General features: G+C 42.1%; 1 protein-coding gene across 14 annotated transcripts in view; it reads left to right on the forward strand.

Annotated features, from left to right (window-relative positions):
- The window catches only part of MAP4 (microtubule associated protein 4), a 167031-nt gene that overhangs the window by 49883 nt on the left and 93446 nt on the right, over nucleotides 1-23702 (forward strand). For 13 of the 14 annotated variants that reach the window (XM_080385734.1, XM_080385747.1, XM_080385735.1 and 10 more), the window contains 2 exons: nucleotides 5777-6033; nucleotides 16461-16526. In XM_080385734.1, the coding sequence (XP_080241860.1) occupies nucleotides 5796-6033; nucleotides 16461-16526 (304 nt within the window). In that variant the 5' untranslated portion in view covers nucleotides 5777-5795. Of the gene's footprint in view, nucleotides 1-5774; nucleotides 6034-16460; nucleotides 16527-23702 lie in introns of all 14 variants that reach the window. The other variant, XM_080385740.1, reaches the window with a different exon arrangement.

Genomic DNA, 23702 nt, shown 5'->3' on the forward strand with positions numbered 1-23702 from the left:
CCCTTTGGTATGAAGGTTGCTTGAACTTTGTTTTCATAGAGGAGAATATGTAGTTAATGCTGGTACGGATACAGCCAGCAACTATCAAGACCAGTGTTAAGTGGAAAAAGAGAGGCCGAGTGCGGATCGCCTGGTCTGGGGCAGAGGTACGGGCTGTAGGAGAGCAGCAGCCTGGCAGGGCTCTGCAGAGGGCTGAGGTGCTGTGTCACTGCAGGGCTGGCAGGCAGCAGCGCTGCGCTCTGCTTGCATAACTGGCAGAGGCTGGTACCTGTCGTGTATATGCTGCTCTGGAAAAAATCACCTATTCCGTCTGCCAAAAAGCCAAGGGAAGTCAGTCAACGCCATGTGCCAAGTATGAATCTGTTTAAACAGTTCACAGGTTTTCAGGTGTTTTTTTTTTTCTTCTTGTGGGCAGCATCCCCTGCCCCCACTTGCCTGCTCTTCCCTTTTTCCCTGTTCAGACGAGATGCACAAAATCTGGGTCAGACTGATCATAACTTTAAATTCAAAGATGGTGCATGCCCAGAGGCATGTACACAACAGTGCAGTTAAGGAAGCTACAAAATGGAAATACAGAGTTCAGGAAATAAATTCCACTCTTCCCAAGATGGGAAGCTAGAGGCAGTGGCTTATGCAAGTAAGTGTGGCTCGTATTCCTTCTGCTTTCAGAGCGTGGCTGGATAAGATGGTGTTTCTTCAAAGTTATTCTACTAAGTCACTTAAAGTAAGACCCCTACAAGGAAGTGCTGGACTAACTTCTTAGGGATCTCTAGGGTGTTGTAAGTCTATGACTCTCTAACTTGGTTTGTAGAGCACCAGTTCTGCATATATTTGCAAACTTCAGCTGTGTGTGTGTGGTCAAATGGTGGTGGGAACACCCAGAAAGGAGCTTGTTTTGAAAGGGAGAGACAAATTGACTTGGGTAAATAGCAGGAGCTCTTTGGAGCAATATGCCCGGATAGGGGGTCGTGATATGGGTAGGAGATTAAAACAAACTCTTCTGTATCTTTCAGATTAGCTAACAAGAAAGTGGATTTAATTTATTGAAACAAATGGGTTAGTCACTGGGTACACAAAGATTCTGAGCATAAAAAAGAACAGATGGGACAATACTAGGTATAACAGATCAGCTGTTGCTGGAACATGAAGAAGTCTAAACCATTTATTATTTTTTTAAAGCATGAATTAAGGGAATATGATTTATTTGCTGTGGCATAATTTGAAGATTTCCTGGAATGGACTGAGGACTGTCTAGCTACAGGAGAACTTTTCCTTGTCTGTAGTACAGCTGTCGGTGTGGGACTGATAACATAGTGGTCTGCTCCTTTCCACACCTTACCTCTGAGCAAAATACTTACTCGTTGTTCTTCAGGGAGGACTTGACTGTCTTCTGAGGCTCTCGCAGAGATAGAAATCTTAAGCCATACAGGTTGGTGTTACACCATTGCTGCTGTTACTCCCTCTGTTGTTTAACAAACAAGAGGATCTAGGCAGCTGTGTCACAGCTGAAGAATTACTTAATAAATTTTTAAACTGCTGCCTTCTGAAACCTCAGTCATTCCTCAGTTTTGCCCTTTCATCTTTAAAGTTCATGTCAGAATTCATATTCCTTGTACTCCATTGATATCTGTTTTGCACAGTGATGTAACGTACAGTGTATTAAGGTACATCTTGAGGAAGGTTCTTGAATGCTTCCTGCACGTAGCTAACTTTGTTCCATACGAATGAAAAATGGTATGGGAAGCATCTGTCTTGCTAAGCTGGTCAACACATGAATATACTTCAGGTTCTGCTTTCTACTCTTGAGCAGACTGCAGTATATTTATTTTCCTTTTAGCTTAGTTAACTCTATAAGCCCTAGATCAAACTGGGAGCCTGGGAGTTAGTGTAGTTTGGCTGGTCTAACACCAGAGATGGAAACCAGAGAAATTGTTTCTAGTCCCAATTCTAGTGGGCTTCTGGCTCTCCTTGGACCCTACCTGGGCTGTGGAAGGCTTCCTGCAGCCAGTGTGGTGCTTTGTGTTAGGGCAGCCGGTTATTTGCCAGGAACTCTTATGTGTCTGAGAGACCAGTTCTGTATTTGCTACAAAAATGCAAAATGGCTTTTATTAGTTACTCTTGATTTATTATTATTTTTTTTGTACATAGTTTCTGCGTTCCCTGTGAAGTTAAATATAGACAAGGAAATGTCCTGCTGATAAGTCTATGTAACATTATTATTTTCCCCCAGAAACTAGATTCCTGTAGTGTCCTAGCTCCTATGTAGGTCTGAAATAGTGACATTGTCAATGCTATTTTATGGCAACTATTTCATAAAGTGCTACCACATTAATGCAGACCAAAAAATCCATGATGTGAATCCATCAGTTGCTTGTGGTGGAATATGCTTATGTTGGAGGATGATCTGCGTGGGATTAGCTTGGAATTGGGTTTCAGAATTCGTCAGTGCTTCCCTAACCCCACTTACACGGCAGGTCCGGCTCCCATGGGGTTCCACAGGCATTTGCTCTGTTAATTGAAGTGCAGTTGTTTAGGTCTAGAGGAAAAGTGGCTGACTGTCTCAGTGAAACAAGGACTAAATAATTTCTGGGCCATCTAAACACTGCTGATAAAGTTGCTCTGCCTGCAAACCTATGATTGTGGCCATGCAGGTTTCTGTGCTGTCTGGTGTTGGCTGTAGATGGTTACTGGGTTTGGATAATGCAGAAGAGAGGATACTAAATGTTAAAGGGCCTCTCTCTAAAATAGGCAGGTGGTAGTTTCCATTAAAGTGGGAGGATATCAATGTCTTGCTATTTGGACAGAGACCCTAAATTAAACTGTCAAGAGGAAATGCTCCTAAAAGGCTGCTCATGTTCCTGAAACTAAAATAGCAGGAATATTTAATCTGAAGTGAACGTGTGAAAACTGTGAACTGATGATTACAGTCTGTAAACTGAACTTAGTGCTAATGAGCATTTGGAGTGAGGCTAAAATGAGAGGTTTTCCTACATATCATTTACATAAAGCTCAGGTTCTTGATGGGTAAACCTTGCTGTGCTGGCGTTGGTGCAGAACCAGGTAAGATACGGTGAACGTGAAGGACTTGTGAAGTCCGCAAGGCCTGATTCAGCCCAACCTGGCATGCCTGCTGTGAAGAAGAGGAGTTGGGTTTTTCTTTTGTTATCAGGTGTGTTCACTCCAGCCTTTGCTTGCTTATTCCCCAAGTTACTGGATGTTCTGTAGCTACATTCTGACTGCAGCCTTAATTCTTGCATTTCCTTGCAGCATCATGAAGCAGCTTGTTGAAAATTTTAAATAGCTTTTCTTCCCTATGCTAAATGAAAATTTCAAAAGGATGAAGTGTTCATAGCTCCAATTTTTTTCTTTTTTTTTTTTTTTTTGAGATTGACTGACCCAAAAGATACCATTTCACTTTCAAGTTGAAAGCAAGGGAGGATGTGGTTGGAAACATGGCTATTCAAGAGCCACATTTCTTACTTTGAAGAGACTGGCAGATCCAAAGATAAAAATTGTAGAAGTGACTTCCCTGTTTGAAACTCAGTGAAGGGTAATGTGGTCAACTGTGTGCAGATCTGTACAATGGCATGCCTTGAGAACAGTCAAGACTATCTGAAAGAAACCTTTTTTTTTTTTAGTAAGTCTCTTTTACTTAAAGATGTCTTTTTTTTTTTTTTATAATAATCATAATTCATTCAACTGACCCTGCACAAAGGGTTAAGACTCCAAACCTTTCACCTCTAGATTTCCATGAAGTGGTATCTCTTCGAGGCCTTTATCTAAACCAACAAAAACTGCAGTTGCTGCTTGAAGTCTGATCTGGCTTGAAGTTTGACCTTTTATTGTTAAAGAAAAAAAGAATAACTTTAACTGAATTAGTTTCCATAATATACTTGCATGCGATTACATAAACAACAATATCAGTGTGATGCCATTGTTTATGAAGAATGTGAAATATTGCCTTATAGAGGCTTGAACCTGTAGGTATGTTGTCGGTGGCCGTATACTGCTGACGAAGAATTTCCTGTAGTTCAAGGAGTAGGAGCTTTTGTTTTTTCGGAACAAGAGGATCTGTGTTCTGCCATCACCATGTAAGTCGGTGACCCTGGACTGCTGCACAGTGGCCACTTGGATCCAGCCCTTCATTAACCAGCACATACAAATGCCCATTGTGTTTCCTTGCGAGTGTGTCTGGGCCTCTTTACTCATGCAGCTCTGTATCTTCAGCTCAATATTTTATTTTTTTTCCTTCTTAATGTGGTTTGGTGTTTCTTGTGCAATATAGTGAGAATTGGTTGTAAAATGTTGAATCACTTTACCTAAGCTCCTGTGTATCTTTTTGTTTGGATGAATTTGTTGTTGGAACTTGAAACTTCACTTCCATGTACTTGTTCTCTGCTGATTCCCAACCAGGTACTGCTGCATTGGCTTGCCAGACTCCTAAGAGAGAGTAAATCTTTCATTAACAGGGAGAGTCTCGGCATAGATTGTACATCTAGTAGTGAGTGTAATACAGATCAGCATCAAATCGCTTTGTGCTTCCAAACGTAGACCAAAACTAAAGGAAGCTGAGCTACTGTAGTAGGAGTTGTATGTATGCCTATTTAGATTCTAATGGCCCTTTATGGTTTTGGTTTTTACAGTTTGTACCAGACAATTTCTGCAAATGGCTACAATATTTGATTAGAGCTTTTGGTGTCTTTGCTGCCTGGATAGTTGTATGTTGTGTGTACAGAACACCAACACTGCTCTGAAAGCTTCAGAAATGTGCCTTTTGTCAAGCAGAAGTGGTGGGTTTTGCTGCCTTCGACAGCTTTCTATAAATTCACCTCAGTATTTCTTAGCTGCTGTTCCTAATAATAACTTCAGAAGGATGACATGTAAAAAAAAATAAATAATTGTTTATGGGTGTATTTGTTATGCCAACCTGAAAGCTTTAGCTACAAAACAGATGAATCAGTTCAGTTTTTCTGTTTAGTGCCAGGAAATTAGATTGAATGCTGAGATATGAACTGGGAAGGAAGAGATAAATGATGATTCTTTTTACTTGGTTTCTAATTTATAGCTTTATGTATAGTGTGTGTGTGTACTTTATTTTTTCATGTCAGCATTATTAAAAATTTACCTTCCAGCACAAATCCCAGGGCTAGAGTGGGTTTGCTGGTATTAACAAGGTTTGCTGAGGACAGAAACATGCTGTGGGACCCTATCAGAGGGATCAAAAGCATCACTGAACATACATCAGAGATTATGTAAAATCCTAATCTCCATAGGGGAAGCTGGGTGGAGTCCAACCCAAGAACTAAATTCACTTGCGTCATTTGTCTTTCTGCTGCTGAGGATGTGTAATTAACTCTGAGATCTGGGGCAAGGCAGAAATCAATGTAAATTGTGTTTATGATAGCCAGGTATGGTGTTTTGGGGTTTCCCCCCCACCTTTCCCCCCCTTTTTTTTTTTCTCCTTTTTTCTTCTTTTTTTTTTTCCTTTTTTCTTCTTTTTTTCGCTCCCTTTTCCTCCCGCCCCCACAAGGTTCTGACAAAACATCACATGAAATGTAACGTTCATGCAGCAAAACCTGTTTTAGATGATCTAGCTGTTTGTTTCTGTACTGGTGTAAGGGTTTTGTAAGCATCTGGGAATTACTGAGCTCAAAAGCAAGTATTTCTTACTGTGTTAGGGTGCAGAAGGCACACAGTTGTCAACATCAAACTGAGTAAACTTAAAATGTTTCTTATTAAAATGTTTCTTTTTCTTCTTCCCCACATCACTTTTCAGGTTGCAAAGGTGCTAAAGGATGGCTGACTTGGATCACAACCTGAGTCTTGCGGATGCTCTGACAGAGCCGCCTCCCGAGATTGAGGAAGAAGTGAAAAGGGACTTCATTGCCAGTCTGGAAGCAGAGAAATTTGATGATGTGGTTGGAGAAACAGTAGATAAAACAGACTATGTTCCTCTGCTGGATGATGATGATGAAAAAGCTGGGAGCCAGGAGCCAAAAAGCAAACCCCATGCAGATGGTATTCAGGGGGAACGTAAGTGTCTAAAGCACAAGACCAAAAAGCTGCACCACTTAAGCATGAGAGAACACTTCTGCTTATTGTAATTTTGCTAGGCCTGCTAAAACAGGACTCTTACATGTAGGTAGTTTTAACCTGAGCAGTTTATTTTAAAAGGAAAGATTGAGATCAAATCCCATTTTTTGCTTTTCTGCTCTACCTTCTGTTCAGTCCTTCAGCCTGTAAAATAAGTTCTTACTGCTGGTCCACAGAAGATGCTATTATTTGTTAATATTTTGTGGGGCTGCCTTGGGCTTCTCAGAGAAAGCACTGTCCATAGTGTGGGACTGCTACACTGATATATACAGCACTCTTCATCTCAAAATACTAGAAACTGTGCAAGATACCGCCACTCTGGGTAATGGCAAATCCAAGGTGTAAAGATCGATGACCAGCTGTTGCTGGTGAGGTCTGCAGATCAGCATCTCCGTGAGGTCCATGCTGTGACCTTCAGATGCAAACGTTTAATAGCCAAAGCTTTGGTTCTCCCATGGATCCAGGGGTCTACTTACTTTGATTTCTTATTGTGTGTATATGCTGGTTATGTGCATATATAGTAAAATGCAGTGTTGTGCCTGCTTGTTATGAACATTTGCTAGCCCAGTTGATGTTTGTTAGAGCTAATAGCTTTATCAGAACCTACTTAGAAAAAGGAGAGGTTTAAACAGAAACTTGCTTCCCTAGCTGAGTAAAAAGGAAAACAGATTTGGGGGTTGTCCACTACATTTCTTTCTTGGTAAGCAATTTAGATTCTTTGTGTGGTATTACCCCAGCCAGCTAAGTGACAACTAGTGCCTTGATTTTTTTTTTTTTTTTTGTTTTAATTATTTTTTTGGCCTTGATCTATGCTGTGTAAAAGAAGAAAACATTTGCTCCTGAACAGGTAACCTGGTGACTTCTTTCAGAAGAAAGTTTTGCCTTTTTTTTTTTTTTTTTTTTTTTTGCATTAATCGTGGTGCTCATCAAGTGTTGATGAAAGTGGGATGTGTAGAACTGTCATGATCACTCATCAGAATAAACAGGACCTCCAGGACTACAGAATGGAGGATTATACAGTGGGGATTTCTGGTCTGTTTACGACACTTATTTGCATTGTTTAGAAGTGTATCAGGTGCCTTGTAATACAGAAAATGTGATTTTGAATTGTCCATACTAACATAGTTCATTAAATGGTAACAAAGAAGTAGGAAGGATGGAAGTAGGCAAAAAGATTATAAAACTGAGCTTTGGTCAATTCAGATGTGTATTCTGAATATTTCAATTGAATATTCAATTGAAAAAGGCTCAATTATAGTACCTCTAGCGGTAGGTGTTTTATATTTTAGCACTGCAGAAGTGGGAGTAACAGAGAAATATGAAGACTTGTTAATGCTTTGCATATGGTTTAAGGATGTTTTGAAATAATGCTTTGTTCTAGAAGTTACAGATTCTAAAACATCTCAGCACCAGAATGTCTCAGTGTTAAAATCTTTATATAGTATTGAATTTTAAAACAAGTTTCTCTCGTCCTCCCCGATGTTTATCCCTTAAACATTACAATCGTAACTCACTATTTCAAATAACTTCAGGTTCTTGAAGCAGGTACTTTTGGGTTTGCTTAGTAATTAAAACTCACTGAACTGCCCTATGTGAAAACTGCTGGTTCCTGCATACAGAGCTGAGGCAGGGATGTGGCAGTGTTCACGCAGGTTATCTTTGGGCCAGCCTCTTCTCCTTCTCTGCCTCTCCTGGCTTTTCTAACCCTCCTTCCCCTCCCCAGTGCCTTCTCTGGCTCTACAGCTGCTTGTTTGTCTGCTTGAGCAGAACTTGTTTCCCTCCCACATGTCAAGGGGGGATGCAGTTTCTTGTTCTTGGTTTGGAGATTTGTTTTTCCCTTTTTTGGGATAGCTGGAGAAAAGTTATGAGCATTATCTAAATCTTTGGCAAGATGAAAACAAGACCCTAACTGAAGAAATTGGAGAGCTTGCTTGCCATGAGCGCATAAGATGATATTTAGCATTTTCCCTACCTTGTAGCAGGAAGGGAAGGACTGTCGAGCTGTGCAGCTGAAAACAGTGTCAATTTACTATAGGCCAGTTTATAGGATTTGATCCTGTTATATCTTGTCTAATCTGTTCTTTCTTGAAGTGATAAGGATGCCTATTTCTGCCATGCGATCTATTCAGTGTTCATTACTGTTTTAAAAAAATACAGTAAAGCTTAATAGACTTGCTTTTATTGAGGGTATAGAATAAATGAGCCTGGGTGGATATTACAAGGTCCTAATGGGGGTGTTAGGTGTTGCTCTAGTGCAGTGCTTTGAGTGTAACACGAAGTTTTTAGGGAAAGGAGACTGCTATGTGAAAGGCAGCAAGAGTTCTATGTCCCTGGCTCCAAGTACGTCTGCAAATAGCTTTTCTTTCCTGAGGGAAAAGAATAGCTCTCATGGATCAGGCTTTTCAGCCCCCTCTTGTTAATTTATTTATGTTAAAAGGCATGAATGTGTTCAGACAGCACTGTCTCTGCTACTGAGATTGTCTTTCCCCAGTCAGAAGAGGTTTAATCATATGTCCCGTCAGACTCGAGCTATTCCATCTCTGCTCAAGGTTTTTCTTTCACTTTTTTCCTAAACCCAGGAGCCAGATTAGACAAGTTTAACAATCAGATGGGGGCCCCCGTCATGGACTTGGGTGAGCTGTGGAAATGCAGAGAGATGGAAAAGAGGAAAGAGCTGTGAGGAGCAGTTGTATGGCCACCTACAAATTTGTCCTAGAATAAAACTGTAATAACAGTTAACTTTTTAAAATATCATTGGAAAGGCATAGCTTAAGGAGAAAGGGTTTGACTCTTTCTAGCACCTGGCTGGACATCATAATTTGGCAAATTCTGGGGTAATCCTCTTACGACATTGTGGGCTTTACATAACACTGAAGGATCACTTTGGGTGTGTGCTACGCTGTCTGCAGCTGGCTTTCCCTAGCAGTTCCAAGGCTCCAAGGAGTTTGGAGGATACTGTGGAGCTTCCTATTAAAGTCATGGAGGCTGTAGCAGCAGTTCTTGTTAGGGTGTTCCTGTGAAATAAGGGTTATGTGTCCTAAAGTGCAAAGGAAGAGATGTTTGGGTGGGAGCAAGTTCCAACTGAAAGGAAAATACTGTGCTTTAATAGCTTACCGCAGGCAGTGGTGTTCCTGTGAAATGTTTTAGTTCAAGTGAGCACCAGTATTGTTTCTGAAATGTTTGATTATGTTACTGTTGAGGAATTGAGTACAAAACTAAGTCTGTGGCATAATGGTTCATGGCCTTGTACACAATAAACACGTTTTGCATTCTTGCACTCGCTGTTCACAAACTTGGTGGTGAGTCTTAACTTTGTATACTTTTTGTATATTTTTTTTAAATGGGAAAGCAAATACTGAGAATGATGCAGGGGGATAAAGTTCTTTTAATTTGCAGTGGGCAGTCACCACGAGATGGCTCTGCTGGCACTGCATCGTGCTGCCGGACAGGCACCGCTGCACAGCTGAACACACAGTCCTCCCTGTATGGGAACCAAACACAGCCCCAGAGCCCGAAACCTGCAGCTAAACCAAATCTCCCTTTACTTTTACCTCCCTTTCTGCACTAGGAGTAAGTGCCTTTCTTGCAGAAGGCAGCAGGGTTTGCTTTTGCAAAAGGAAGTCTAGACACTTTGTCACATATGAAACTGAAGATGGAGAATATTCCATATACCCCAGAGTTTGAGGGATTAAATAAAGTCAGGAAATGGTGTGAAGGTACTTGCATTTTTATCTGGTATGATATGTTAAACACATTCTCTCTCTAAGTCCATCAACGTCCGTCCCCAATGCTGTTAAACCTTCTGATTAATATAAATCCCAAGATTGTTGTTTTGTGCAAAACCAAGTATCAAGCATCATTTGAGTGCACTCTCGGATCTGTCAGGCACTTGCAAAATAAACATTAAAAAATAGTTCAGAGAGACCCAGGTGATACCAAAGGTGCACTCCTAAGCTGTGTGTGTTTTGTACGCTCTGCCCCAGATTTCAGCTGCTTTCCCAGCACCTCGTTGCCCAGCTACAGAAACTGCAGGTTCATCTCAGCATAGGGCCTTGTACCAGTAGTCTGTCAGGAGCCTATTTCAGTGTGAGGGTTGTGTTTGGGTTTTTTGGCACTTTCTGTTTAAAGCGCAGTGTGTTGTAAAGCTGCCCGGATCTTGTGTTGGGTTGCTTAACTATGTAATATGCATCGGTTTTCTTACAGAGGAAGGAGTGTCTTAAGTATTGTCTTGATAAGCCAGAGTGTCCTTGAAATTTTTTCCATGTTTTATGAACTAAAGTGGTGAAATTAATCTAGCTGTTACAGTTCACAAAGCAAAATTGATCTTTTTCTAGCTCAGTTGCTTTACACTGATTTAGCATTGCTCAGGTAGTGAACTTCCTTTGGGGTTCTCTACAGGACCCAGGAAACTGCAAGCTGGTCAGCCTCACCTCCATCCCTGCAAAGGTGAGGGACCAGCTCATCCTGGGTATTGTCTCTAAGCATGTGGAGGAAAAGAAGGTTATCAGGAGTACTCAGCATGGATTCACCAGGGGGAAATCATGTGTGACCAACCTGGTAGTCTTCTATGATGGACTGACTGGCTGGGTGGATGAAGGGAGAGTGGTGGATGTTGCCTACCTTGATTTCAGCAAGGCTTTTCACACTGTCTCCCATAACATCCTCACAGGTAAGCTCAGGAAGTGAGGCTGCCCGGAGAGGCTGTGGGGTCTCCTTCTCTGGAGCCATCCCAACCCACCGGGATGTGGCTCTGTGCAGCCTGCCCTGGGAGAGCTGCTTCAGCAGGGGCTGGGCTGGGGGGGCTCCAGGGGGCCCTTCCAGCCCTGGCCAGGCTGCGATTCTCTGCTGTAGCCATCTTGGGTTTGATCCCATCACAGGCATCGAGTGATCAGGCAAGGTGATTAAACCTGCAAGATTCAGCCCCCTGTTTCAGAAGGAGAGGTGTGAGATTGGGATGGGGTGAGAGGGATCTTGGTGCAAATTCGTAAGTCAGATGTCCTTTTCCTGCTTCTGGACCCCAGACCTGCCTGCGCAGCTGTGCTTCTGTTAGTGCCATCTGACAGTATGCGTGTGCTTCTGAAAGTTCTGGCATTCCTGAAACACAAACCCAAGCAAACCTTGGCTTCCATTTAAATTCAAATTCTCTTTAATTCTCATGGTTAGAGAGAGAAGCTTGAGAATCCAAACCAAGCATCTGTGTCATCTTGGAATGCCAAAGGGCAAGCAAAACTATAAGCCTTTTTTTTGTGTGTGTGTGTGACACTAGGAGATGAGCTTGTCTGCTGTTCAGAAGCCATTTTGAGACAGAATATTTAAATGTATGAATTGAAATAGCTTAAGCTAGTTGTTACCAGCTAGTTTTGACTGTATGACACTATTAGCATTTCTGTTCCCACTCGTGTTTTTTTGCTTAAGCTCTCTCACAAAGTTGTGTTGGCAAAGTCTGTGCACGCAAATGTGCGATACGATAAAACATGCAAAGTGACTCTTGTCCACAACCTGTCCACCCCACCCTGGCCAGCCAAGAGCACTTTTTTCTTTTTTGCCCTCTGGCATCCCGCAGATACGTGTACTGCAGAGCAGCTGCAGATGTGATGGTGGCAATGTGCTCCGTTGTGTTTATGCTTCCATGTGCACTATGCCAAGTCACTGCTGGAGATTAGGGTTTTTTATATTGACACTGTCCATTTGCTTGAGATTATCGGTTTAGCAAATGCTGCCTTAAATTTGTTTATATAAAAACAATCCTTTGATCCCCTGGCCAGATGCAAATACTATCTTGTGATTCTGATGAGGATTATGTAGTTACAACATCTTGACATGTTTTTGTTTTTATACAATTTAGAATATGAGGGGAGGAGACCTGGCCTTGAGAAGATTGCTGGGTGCTTTCCCACTTGCACTCTAGCTAACTAAAACATGTTTGATTTGCTCCAAAGGAGCTGACCCTTCAGAGACATAAAAATGAAAACTACTAGTGCTAGGTGGAGTTGTTAGATTTGACCTGAGTTTCTGGAAGCTTGTCTTCCAAAAAAGCAACAATGATAAAGGAAGCTATTTTACCTGCTTTTTGTGCCTTCCCAAGAAGTACGGAAGGAAAGACCTGGCATTTCTGATTATTCTGCTCATTTGGGGACCCACTGTTGAGCCTAAAATCTTTAGATTTCACCTGGCTAAGTGTCTGATTTGGAGAGACCCTGCATATGCAATGGTGTCCTGCCTTATCCCTGTGTGTTTGAAGAGCTTTTTCAGAAAGCTAAAAAGTGTTGACTGTATCAGACGTGCTTGCAGGTTCCTCTGCAGTGCTGGAGCTTTTGAGATTGCTTCCCACCATCGTGGTTTTGATGGCAGAGAAGCAGGCAGCTGCAGCTAGTGGGATGTGCGCAGAGAAGAGCAGCTACTGCGGTTACTGCTCAGCATGGCGAGGGAGAGGAATGCTACAATGGCTTTAACCTATTCTTTTACCCTAATTCCTGTGCTGTTGAAGCAAATGTAGGATTTTCAATACATATGTCTTATTTACACACATGCACACACACATACGCACCTGCCAAGTGAGTGAATATAGGGGACTGAATAAGGTGAAGCTTCTCAAGCTTCTCTGGAGGAATGTACTTGTGCTTTAAGGTCCAGAAGCTGCAGATCGAGAGCCCTGTCAACTCTATGGTTAAGCCAGAAACACTGCTGGCTTTGAGCTGTCCATGTTTTCATCTACCATAGTGATTGGTAGACCTGACTAATAATTTGGTAGGGGTTTTTTTGTTTGTTTCATTTTAAGTTTGCAGAGCCCTTGGTGTAGGAGAGGGTGGGGTGTCCTGGCTTTTCTTTTTCATAGAAGACAGTTGGCTCAGATCACTTGCTGCCTAGGAGATCAATCTCTAAATGAAACTTTTCTACAGATGAAGTGTTTATTTTCTGAATAGTTGAAATGCACTGAATTGCCAGAAGCACTGCTGAGCGGACTATATGCAGTGCAAAGCTTACCTCAGGTACACACAAACTGGTCCTTCCAAGTGCTGCCAGACCAGTCTTACAGATGAATAATTTTTGCAACCTGAAGCAAGTGCTTAAAGTATGCCCACAGAGTTGCAGACCAAATTTGTGGTGTTTAGCCATATTTGTGATCAAGATGAGTCCTGTTTTTAATGCATGAATAATGTTCATGGCATCAGGACCAGACTATGAAATGTTTCAAGAGCTGTATTGTCTGTGCCAGGTCTAATCATCAGGTTTGAATTAAACTGAAAGCAATATGTGATTATTTTGTCAAATTTAAAACAGAATTTGCACTCAAATTTTCAATTATGGTTTAAATACCGAAGAGATGGGAATGAGTTTGCGTGTCGTGGTAGTGGCAGTTGCTGTTTATTTTCCCCACTACGAAGAGATATTTTTTGAGACAATCAGTGTAAGTGAAGACTATAGAAAACTTGCACAGCCCCTGTTACAGTGATATTGTCACCTACCTTCATTAAACCAGTGTTATGATGCCCACTTGAGCAGGACTTAAGAAAACTTGTAGCTCTTGCACTTGGGCAAAGCTTCCTTGCTGTTAACTGGAAAGTTCAGAGGGACCTGTGTAGCTCCTCTACGTAATTCCTCAGAGATCTCGTTGTAAGACCAGCATGCCTTCTGGTGACTGTTGAAGCAAGTGTTGTATAAACCATCCCATGACCCTGATTTCTCCTTGCCTGAACTGATGAGTACGTTCAGTGGCTGGCAGTAGTTCACCCAGTTAGTAGTTAAGACAGTTCTACCCTTACAGTAAATACCAGACCTTGTAAAAACTGACAGCAGGAGGAGCTGGTGTGTTTAACTGCTAAGAAACAGGTCCAGGGATTCCTGTACTATTTTTCAGCTACTTTTAAGAGGATGTAGGTGTATGTTTTTCTATAAGCTGTCTGGCAAGTTCATGTTGAATTTCTGTAAAACACCAGGATGAGCCATTGAAGTAACTGGAAGCTTTCCTTTTGCTTTACTGGGGGTTGGATTAAGCCCTAAAGTGCTGTGTCTAAAGTACACCGGTAATGTTGCTTTGTTTTAAAACTGCTTCAGCTCGGGGAAGGGACAGCAGCAACTCCAGGTAACTGAATGTGTGTCTCTTTGGGAGTGATTTTATTTTATTTATTTACAGAATTGTTTAGGCCATTGCCCTGAGTGTTTCTTCACAGTAAGCAGAACTGATGGGCAAAGGAGCTGAACTGCTGTTAGAGCTTGCCCTGCTTCTTAAGCTTAACTAATACTACTCAGTATTATTGCAATGACCTGTCTTTGCTATTTCACAACTGGAAGATGGGATAAATTCTTAGAAATTAAGCAGAATTTATTTAAGGTATTAGAAAATATTTTAAGGCTTGGTGCAAGGGTGATACCTTCAATTTAGGTAAATGGCCCTGTAATACTCACCTTGTAATATTCATTCCTCAAGCACTTTCCCTAAGCAATTATAGTTATTGACCCTCAGCAGCCCAGTGGAGAGATTAGGGGGTGAATACAGAATTTCACTAGCATATGTTGATAATTAGGAAGAACTGTTTGAGTACTAGAACAAGTGCTTTTAAAAACAAGTACATGATGTTAATTAGATTCCTTAATTATTCCCAAAGATGGTTTCCAAGCAGCATTTTCAAAAACATCATGCACTTGGACATGGCTACCTGTTAGCAGAGTGGCTTTTCTAAGGTGGCCCGCTGAGCAGGTGGCAAAGCCAAGTTTAGAACTCGGTTCTGTGAGTCCACGTTGCCTCAGCTATCACCAGGTCTTGTATTGCTGCCGTGTTTTCCAAGTTCAGTGTGTAAATCCTGGTGCCTGTTACAATTGTATCTGACAATGTCATACCAAGATAGACTAAATCTCCTGGTGGTAAGTATCTTATGTGCTTTTTTTTTTAATTGGTGGTCTTTCACCCTGAACTACCCTTCTCTAAATCTCTCCCCGATATCTGCTTTAGCAATGTGCTGTCAAAGCTGAAACTGAGGTCTTCAGTTCCTTTTTTCTAATAGTATTAGGATAGCTTTGTCTGCAAGAAACTTTGCAAATACTGCTTCACTTCAGTCATGACAATTCTGGGGAATTAGTACCTGTTAGCTCTTGTCAATGCAGTCTGGAGGTAGAACAAGAGTGTGCCTCAGGCTTCTTTGCAGCCTCCAGGGGCTTGTACACATCCCTCCCCAAATCTTCTCGGGGTGAGCCGTCCCAGCTCTCTCAGCCTTTCATCATGAGACACACTCCAGTCCCTTAATCCTGTCCATGGCCTTTCACCGGCCTCTCTCCAGTAGCTCCGTCTCTCTTGTACTGGGGAGCCCAACACTGGCCTCTGCAGTCCACATATCTCAGCACTGCTGGAGAGGGCGAAAGAATCACACCCCCATCACCACCTGCTGGCAGTGCTCTGCCGAATGTAGCCAGGATGCTGTTGATTTTCTGTGCTGCAAGGGCACATTGCTGGTTCGTGTTCAAGTTGGTGGCCACCAGGATCCCGAGGGCTTTTCCTGACGTCCAGCAAGTTGACCCCCAGTGTATACTGGTTCCTGGGCTTATTGCTGCCATGGTGCAGGACGTTGCATTTCCCCTTGTTGAACTTCGTGAGATTCTTCTCCACTCATCTCTCCAGCCTGTCCAAGCCCCTCTGGATGGCATCACAAGCCTCCAGTATATCAACCACTCCTCCCAGTTTTGTATCATCTGCAAACTTGCTGAGGCTGTGTTCTGCTTCATTGTTCAGGCCATTAATGAAGATGCTAAACAGTACTGGCCCCAGTGTCAATTGCTGGGGGACACTGCTAGTGACTGGCCTCCAGCTGGATTTTGTGCTAGTGACCATGACCCTCTGAACCTGGCTGTTTGGCCAGTTTTCCAGCCACCTCCCTGTGCAGTTATCTGACCCATGCTTTGTCAGTTTGTCTATGAGGATGTTATGGGAGATGGTGTTAAAAGCCTTATTAGGGTCAAGGTCAACAGCATCAGCTGCTCTTGCCTCACATCCACCAAGCCCATCAAAGTTTATCATCTTCGCTAAGCATTATTTGCTTGAAGGAAATCCAGAGTCACAGTGGTCTAGTGCTGGCCTTTAGGAAAGCTTAGGTTGAAGTGATGGTATAAATAGATAAAGCAGATTCTACTTGTTATGTCTTGAGTCTCCTTCATGGGACTAGATTTTCTGTGATTGAAGACCTCTTCCTTTTGGGTTTTAAGTTACACTGACTTGGTGCCACATGACTGCCTTAATATTTCAAAAATAATTTTTGGGGAAAATAACCCTTTTCTGTATTTGATGACATTACAGTGTTATCCTTACAATATTGTGTTTAAGTTTTGGATTAAGATTAACTTCATCTAGTGCTAAGATTTCTCTTGATTTCTTGCAGATACTTCAGCTACTGGGCCGACAGTTCTAGAAAATGGTGACCATGGAATAGAAGATCACCGCACAGGTACGTGCTTAATGTCTGAAGGAAACACGTCAACTTCTTTATTTGCTGTTGGAGCAGTAAAACTTCATTGTGACCAAACATGTTGTCTTTTTGAGTCTTATTTCTTCATAGAGGGTTGTTTCTGGTTTTGGTGAACTTCTCAAAGAATTTGAAACAAAATAGGACTTCATTCTCTTTTGGGTTTGAAATTGCTTAATTGCATATGGCCTCATTCTGAAGACGTATGCTTTCTCCATGGTCACTGTTGGGAAGGCAGCATCTAGGGTACCGATACCTAAATGGCTTTGCAGTGACTGTAGTATTCACAGCTGAACCGTACCCTAACGTGTGAGTATGACTTCTGTTCCCCATGAGGCTGACAGTGATGTTTCTTCAGAGTGCATCATCCCTTGATGCAGTTTTTTATACTTAAAGCAGTGTAAATTCAGTAGCAGCTGTTTATTCTGCAGCTTCTCCTTCCACCTCAAACTGCCATTCTGTAAACATCTCCTAATACTTGCTTTAGTAATGTCAAAGATGAAATTGAGGTCCTCTGAACCTCTTTTCATAATGCATTAGGATAGCTTTGTCTGCAAGAAACTTGTCATGGCTCATATGGACTGATATTTCAAACCTGTTTGGAATCTGGAAAATAATTGATCTTTCCAATCAGCCCAACATATGCTGATATGCTGAGGTTAGCTGTCTTTTAGCAGTTTGTTTAGTGACAAACACTGGTTCCATTTTATGAGACTTCCTTTACTGTGAATTGGGTTTCCTGCCAAATTCCAACTGAACTGTTTAGGATAAGCAGTACCAACTCTGCAACCGTGTGCTTGAACCAGTAGATTGTTTCCTTTTGTGGTAAGGAGGGTGTGGATTTTTGACAGGCCATCCCATAGTGCCTCTGTTTTCTTGAAGATAAAATATTCCAAAGTCGATTGTCATCCTGGCATTGGTAAGAGCTGTTTATTTGGTCCCACTTTTCACTGTCTCTAGCTCAGCTTTAGCAGGACAGATCATTGCTAACATTGTTTGGAAGGTCCCAGCATTAGCATCCCTGCTAGTCCATAGGTGTGGCCCCAAGAAAAAAAAATAATCCAGGAGATGATGATGAATGTATGGGAGTCGAGATGGAGATGAATTAAAACACTTCTTTGCTATCATTCTATTCAGAGTGTGAGCAACTTTCATGTCCTTATTGAGCATGGGAATTTAAAATTGATATTTGTACCCAATTTGCCATTGTAAACCTGGTCAAAAGGAAGCTGTGCATCTTCTATAATTTAATATAAAACTGAAATTAAGAACACTTCTGAACCTTCCTAAGGATAATTCCTCTCTTTTTAATAAATATGACTAAAACCAGATAGAAATAAAATCAGATTTATGATATGCCAGGTATGACTAAGTGTGTTGGGATTTTTTTATTGAACTTAGGAGTTGTGTTTAAAAAGTGTCTTGTTATTTACTTAATAGAAGCTTTCTGGAGGTTTAACTCTTCACACACTGAATGCTAGCAACTTTGATCAAAGATACTTTTATGTGTCTGAAGCTTTTTAATTTATTAATATGTTCCATCTTTGTGGGCAGAGTTGGGTATTTTTTTTTTCTTGTTAAAGGTTGTCTAAAAGTGACATCAAAGTGGTAGAAACAACATGTCAAAGGATGAGGAGTCATGGGCATCAAGTTAATTAGGTTTTCTAGAATAACAGAAGATTTATACAACACCACTACTTCACACACTTTTTCTCCCTACCCCCTTCTCTATGGAATGCTTGAAATATCCGTGCTTATACATTTGAGAGCAAAGGAGAAATGCTGACTTCTGATCAGACAGGGGAGGGTTTTTTCCAGATTGAGGAGCAGTTGATGCTCTGCAGAAATGCAGGCGAGTTGTTCCAGACCAGGTGACAGACTTCAGTAGTGCCTGGTTCTACATTTAATAGGTGGTGCTGCCTAAAGCTTTTAGTTCCTGGCCCAAAGCCACCTTCAAGTTTTGGCTGGCTTGCTTGTTTTCAGCTGGATGTGTTCCCTAATCTGTCTCTTTAAAGCTGAAATGATTCTTATGGATGTGCAATGTGGGCCCAGTGCAGAGGTGGGGAATGGAGTCGCTGAGAGAACTAAGGAAGGTGATACTCGAGGAAACCAGATTTTTACTACAAAAAGCAGTGTTAAGAGCTACAGAGAGAGCTTGTAAAAGCAGAGCTGTGTTTGAATTGGATTCTGAAACCGCCTTCAAGGAAAGTATTGGGGAAAGATGTCGTTAAGCTGTTTGAAAATACAAATGTCTGCTTATCTCTGGTCTAGATCACAGGAAGCATTGCTACATGGTTTTTTCACCTATCAAATAAAACAGGGTGAAGACTTGTTATTGTTTTATGACACACAGCATTATCTACAGACAGCTGGCGTATGTGTACGCAGAGGCTAGAATTAGGGCTGAAATCTTGGTGCTTGTTTGGCAGCCAGTGCTGCCTCCTGACTGGGTGCCCTGCTCCAAAATACCGTTAATGTAGTAGCTGGCCTAAGTCCAAAACTAATGTAACTTGGGGCAAACCCCTATATATTAACTGTTGAATTATTTTCGTTGTAACAGTGATGTATTTAAACCGTTGATGCAGGGGTGATACGGTATTTCAGAACCTGAAGGGAAAAAAGTGAATGGTTGAATGATGATGGCTGTTTCCTTGGGGGTTCACACCTGCAGCGGTGAGGCTGCGAACCCTCTGTGCCTGCCTGTTTTCCCTGGAAGGGAGAGGCTGGCAGCTTCTCTGAAGGGCTCAGTTCTTGGCAGTGCTGAGCCTGATGTGACAGTTGCTTATTTGGTTTGTGGGTTTCTGTTTTTTTGGGAACTTGAGAGCTGCAGACAGGAGCTCTGGCTGGGGTGCTCGGCACACAGGCTGAACCGCACTCTGTTGGTTTTGTTCTTCCTAATAAGGACAAATGGCGGAGCAGCGGGGCCGTGCTGGGCCGGGAGCTGGGCACATCTGATGCGATTTCGGGGGGGATCATTCATGGTTTATCGTCACTGATGGCATGCAGGTGCTGAGTTGGGGAACTAACTGCTAACTTGCACAATGCAAAGGTTAGGGAGTACTTAGTGAAAGTCTAACATCAGGGTTTTTTTTTAAAAAAAGCGTAATTTTCAAACAGTGCAACATTTGCAACTCCTTATTGCAGGATATTTGCCTAGAGTTCAAAGGAATTGTATATTTATAAAAAAGACAAATTTCTGGAACAAAATCCATCAAGGATGATCATATGGTTTAATCTGGGTACCTCTTGTTCCAAGATTCTTTTCATTATCTTGCAGGCAGATGAGAAGTAGCCTAGGGAAGTATCGCTACTCAGTGTTCATACTTTCCCTAGCTGGACTTTCTCTCCAACCAGCCTGCTTCTCATTCTGTCATCTGAGATTGGGTTGCAGAAATACTTTGTCACTGTTTTCAGTGCAAATTGTGCTGTTAAGCAGCATCCTGAGATGCTGCTCTCTTGGTAGCTGTTTGTCGCTAATCTTGATTTATCACAGCTAACTTTTGTCTGTAGCACAATGTCGTGCCATAGCATGACTAGCGATACATTTTCAGACACTTCTAAAAGTAAAATTCCACATGTCTCTAATCTGGCTTTTGGCAAATCTCCTGGCTGCACTAAATGAAATATTGCTTGTTGTGGAGTATGCTACCTGAATGTTCATGTTTACTAATGACTTGCGCTTTTTTGCCCCTTTCCCCATCCCGTTTCCCTCTCCTACTTCTTTTCCTCTCTTCTATTTTCTCCTCCTAGAAGCCTAGACTGTCTCCTAACACTGGGGCTGCCACTGATACAAGACCAGTGTACTTTTCTACCTGCCATTACACTTCTAAAATCTTCAGCATTTTACAGAGCTCTTGCTTTACATCCTTGGACTTTACGTGTAGAAGAAGCCAAAAGGGTAGCTGTGCTGTCGGCCGATCAGCCCTCCTCCTCCTCCCTCTCTGCTCTGCAGTGCTTGTTGAAACCTTCCTTTCTTTGTGTAAGCACAAATGTGCATGATGGTTTTTAACTGCACTATTTCAGCACTCCCACTGTTTTTTAAATCACAACTACAGCTCTATTTTTAGTTCAACCACTTTAAATTTAATTTATATCCTTTTTCATGGATGCTTAATAATGGAAGGTTTGATACTAAAGTTGTGCTTTCATAGCGGATGGGTCCACCATGACTGCAGCTCCTTCCCCTTCTTCCCATACTCACCGCAGCCTTTTAGAATAATGCTGAGTTTAACCTGCCTTTACCCTTGCTGCTTTGAAACCTTCTCATGTGAGGTTTTTATCTTTGGTAATGTTGTCTTCTTCAAAACAGGTGTTTTCACATCACAGCACTTACTATAGAGACTTGAGAAACAGATTAGAAAAAAAACCCAAAACATGTTTCCTGAGCTACAAGCAGATTGTCTCTGGCTTGTGAGAGGTGGATTATGGGGTTCAAGCACTTGCCATCAACTGGGAGTATAAAGGAAAATGATCAACCCCAAATTCCTGCCCCAGCTTTGCTGTCATACTGCTTCCTGTGAGCCTTGTAAGAAAGAAGGAAAATTGCCTCTCTTTAACTTCCTACCTCTAGCTTTTGGTTTTTTGTAATGACAGCCTTGGATGAAATTTTACCTGCCATGAGAAACAATCTGTCCTTTCAAAAACTGAGAGAAACAAGAGTTGTAGGACTAAAATGTTAAATATATACTGAAATAATTGTGCAGGTTTCCAGCAACACCAAAAGGAATGGGCCTGTTTTAACCCTGAACAGAACTACAAGAGGTCAGCGAGTCTGTTGCAATTCCTGCTGTCTCCATAAAGGTGCAAAACTTTCTGAACACGAAAGTATTAGTTACTGTCATTCAACACATAAAACAAAGTGCAGAAGAAGGAAATAATGTAGAGAGACTACTTAGTATTTTAGATAAGACAAGCTTAGCCTGCACTTTTGTAGATGAGTGAACGTTTTGTTTGAGGATAGTTGTGCTGTGTAGCTAAAGGTGCTTTGCCTACACCACCTGATAAAAGTACAGGATATATTTGAATCTGAATCCAGGCTAGAGGTAGGACATGATTATCCAAATTGCCAAAAGCTAGCATACTAAGACCTTCACTTGCCTAAAAATGGTATTTTCTTGTTGTGAAGAGAGTAGCTTGCGCCTCAATATTCCTTCTACCCTGCTAGTACCCATGGCTACATTGTGATACTGGTCTACTAATAATTCACTGGAAGAGTGTTGCATTTTGAGTGAATACTACTGTTAATGCTACCGGAAGGTTTTCTTTGAAGGTCTCCCTCAAATAGTGACCCATCCAGTCTTGATTGTTTTATTTATGTATTTTTTAACCTGAGACCTCACATGCTCCCCACCCAGGGTGACAGTAGCCAGAGTTGCTGCAATGAATTGTGTGTCATCAGCCTGTGCAGTGATGTGCATCAGGACTCAAGGCTTTTGTTCGCTAATTTGGTAGCAATTTATTGCTTTACCTACCATTCAAAACCGCATTAGTAGCTGACATCCTTGTGGTGCCAATTTCTGAAGAAGCAACACCATTGGCTTCTCTGAGGAAGACAGCTTGTCACTTCAGAGAAAACCCCGTTGCCTACCAGCTCTCAGCTGCCAGAGCTGGGCTCTCCTCTTGCCGGGTCCGATGTGCCAACCTGGCAGAGCCACCCTGCAGTTGCTTAAGGCCAGCAGCCTTGGAGACCAGGTCCTGACTGAGGCACAAAAATAAGCGTTTCCCCATGGACTAGGGCAACAATGGTAATTGGGACTCAGGATCCACTGGCAAGTATAGCTGTCACAGATTGCCCTCTGTCTTTCTGGTTTTACTGGAGATAATGCCGCACAAGTGATGCATCTCAGTCTCCACCTCTGACAAGTCTCCAAAGGCTCACGAGTGCCCTTTGGGGTGTGGGGGGCTCTGCTCGTGCAGCTCTGCAGGCTGCCCGGCATCCTCCGGCCGCACTTTGCACACCGGGTCTGCTGCTCAGTCGCCCCGAGAGGTGAGACAGCAGCGGTGGGTGAGGCAGGGAAAGGTGTTCGGTCCTTCTTGTTGGGAAGTGCTTTCCTCTTGGTGTCCATTGCCAAAAAAGGAGATTGTGGGCTTGGCCTTGTTTTTCGAGACCTCTTTGTAGCTATTTTTTTTTCCTTTTAGATGCTGTTGATTTTGGAGCCAGGCAGCATCACAGCTAGTTTGGAGGCATTATAACTTGGTTCCACAAGTCGTTCTTTCTCACCTTTTGCCTTAAGCGGGCTTAACTGTTTGTGCCCTAGAAATAGAGAGTAAATAATAAATTGCAGAGAGAAGTTCTTAGACTGAATAATAGAAGGTTTCAGATTAACTGAAAATCAGACTTTCTTCTCCCTCCACAGATGCTTTATTACACTGAAATGCAATAATGCTTTAAGGTATTGGCTGGAGAGGAGTTTCTAGCACTTAACAGCAGTTTGCTAGGTCAGCTGCTTTGCGAGGCAGGCAGTGGCATTGTGGAGCAGTCTGCCTGGCCCACTTCGGTGACATTGGGCTAACCAGGCACAGCAGTGTCTCGAGCAGACCAAAGCAAAGACCACTAATGCAGACAGGGGCATCCCCGGGGGTTCAGTCACTGTCTCAGCTGCTAACACGAATAATTCATTCCATTGCACTACCACTTTTTTTTCTCCCCCATATTTTTATCCCTGTTTATTTTAAATATAATAATGTTTGCAAATTTGAATGTGAACTGTAGATAGAGGAAGAGAGCCGGTTGATTCTGTGTGTTTGTGGTGGTTCTTCCTTGCAGAACTCTTACCAAAAGCTCCGCAATGTCACGCGTTTGCTCTTTTCTGGGGTAGAAACCTAAGGTGCTTGTCCTGGGAGGCTGTATGCTTTGGTGGGGGGGAGGTAGGGGATGTTGGAGGGTCATTGCAGTGTTGTATCTTTTGTCACTCCCAGAAAATATGTACGTGTATCTTGCTGAAAACTCAGTGTGGTAAATGAATATACAGGAGTGTGTGTTTTATTTTTCAGTTTTTATTTTCAGAAAGCCAGGTAGCTACCAAATGTGTTCCTCTGTTTAAATTTCATGTTATCCATACTTTTCTCCAGTCTTTGGAGATGACACTATATCTTTGCAAAACCTACTATAACTTTCTTGTGCTTACAAACTTGTCTGTTATCACTTCTGATTTTTCT

This window comes from Falco punctatus (genome assembly GCF_963210335.1).
Source record: "Falco punctatus genome assembly, chromosome: 4".
NCBI classification, from domain to species: Eukaryota; Metazoa; Chordata; class Aves; order Falconiformes; family Falconidae; genus Falco; species Falco punctatus.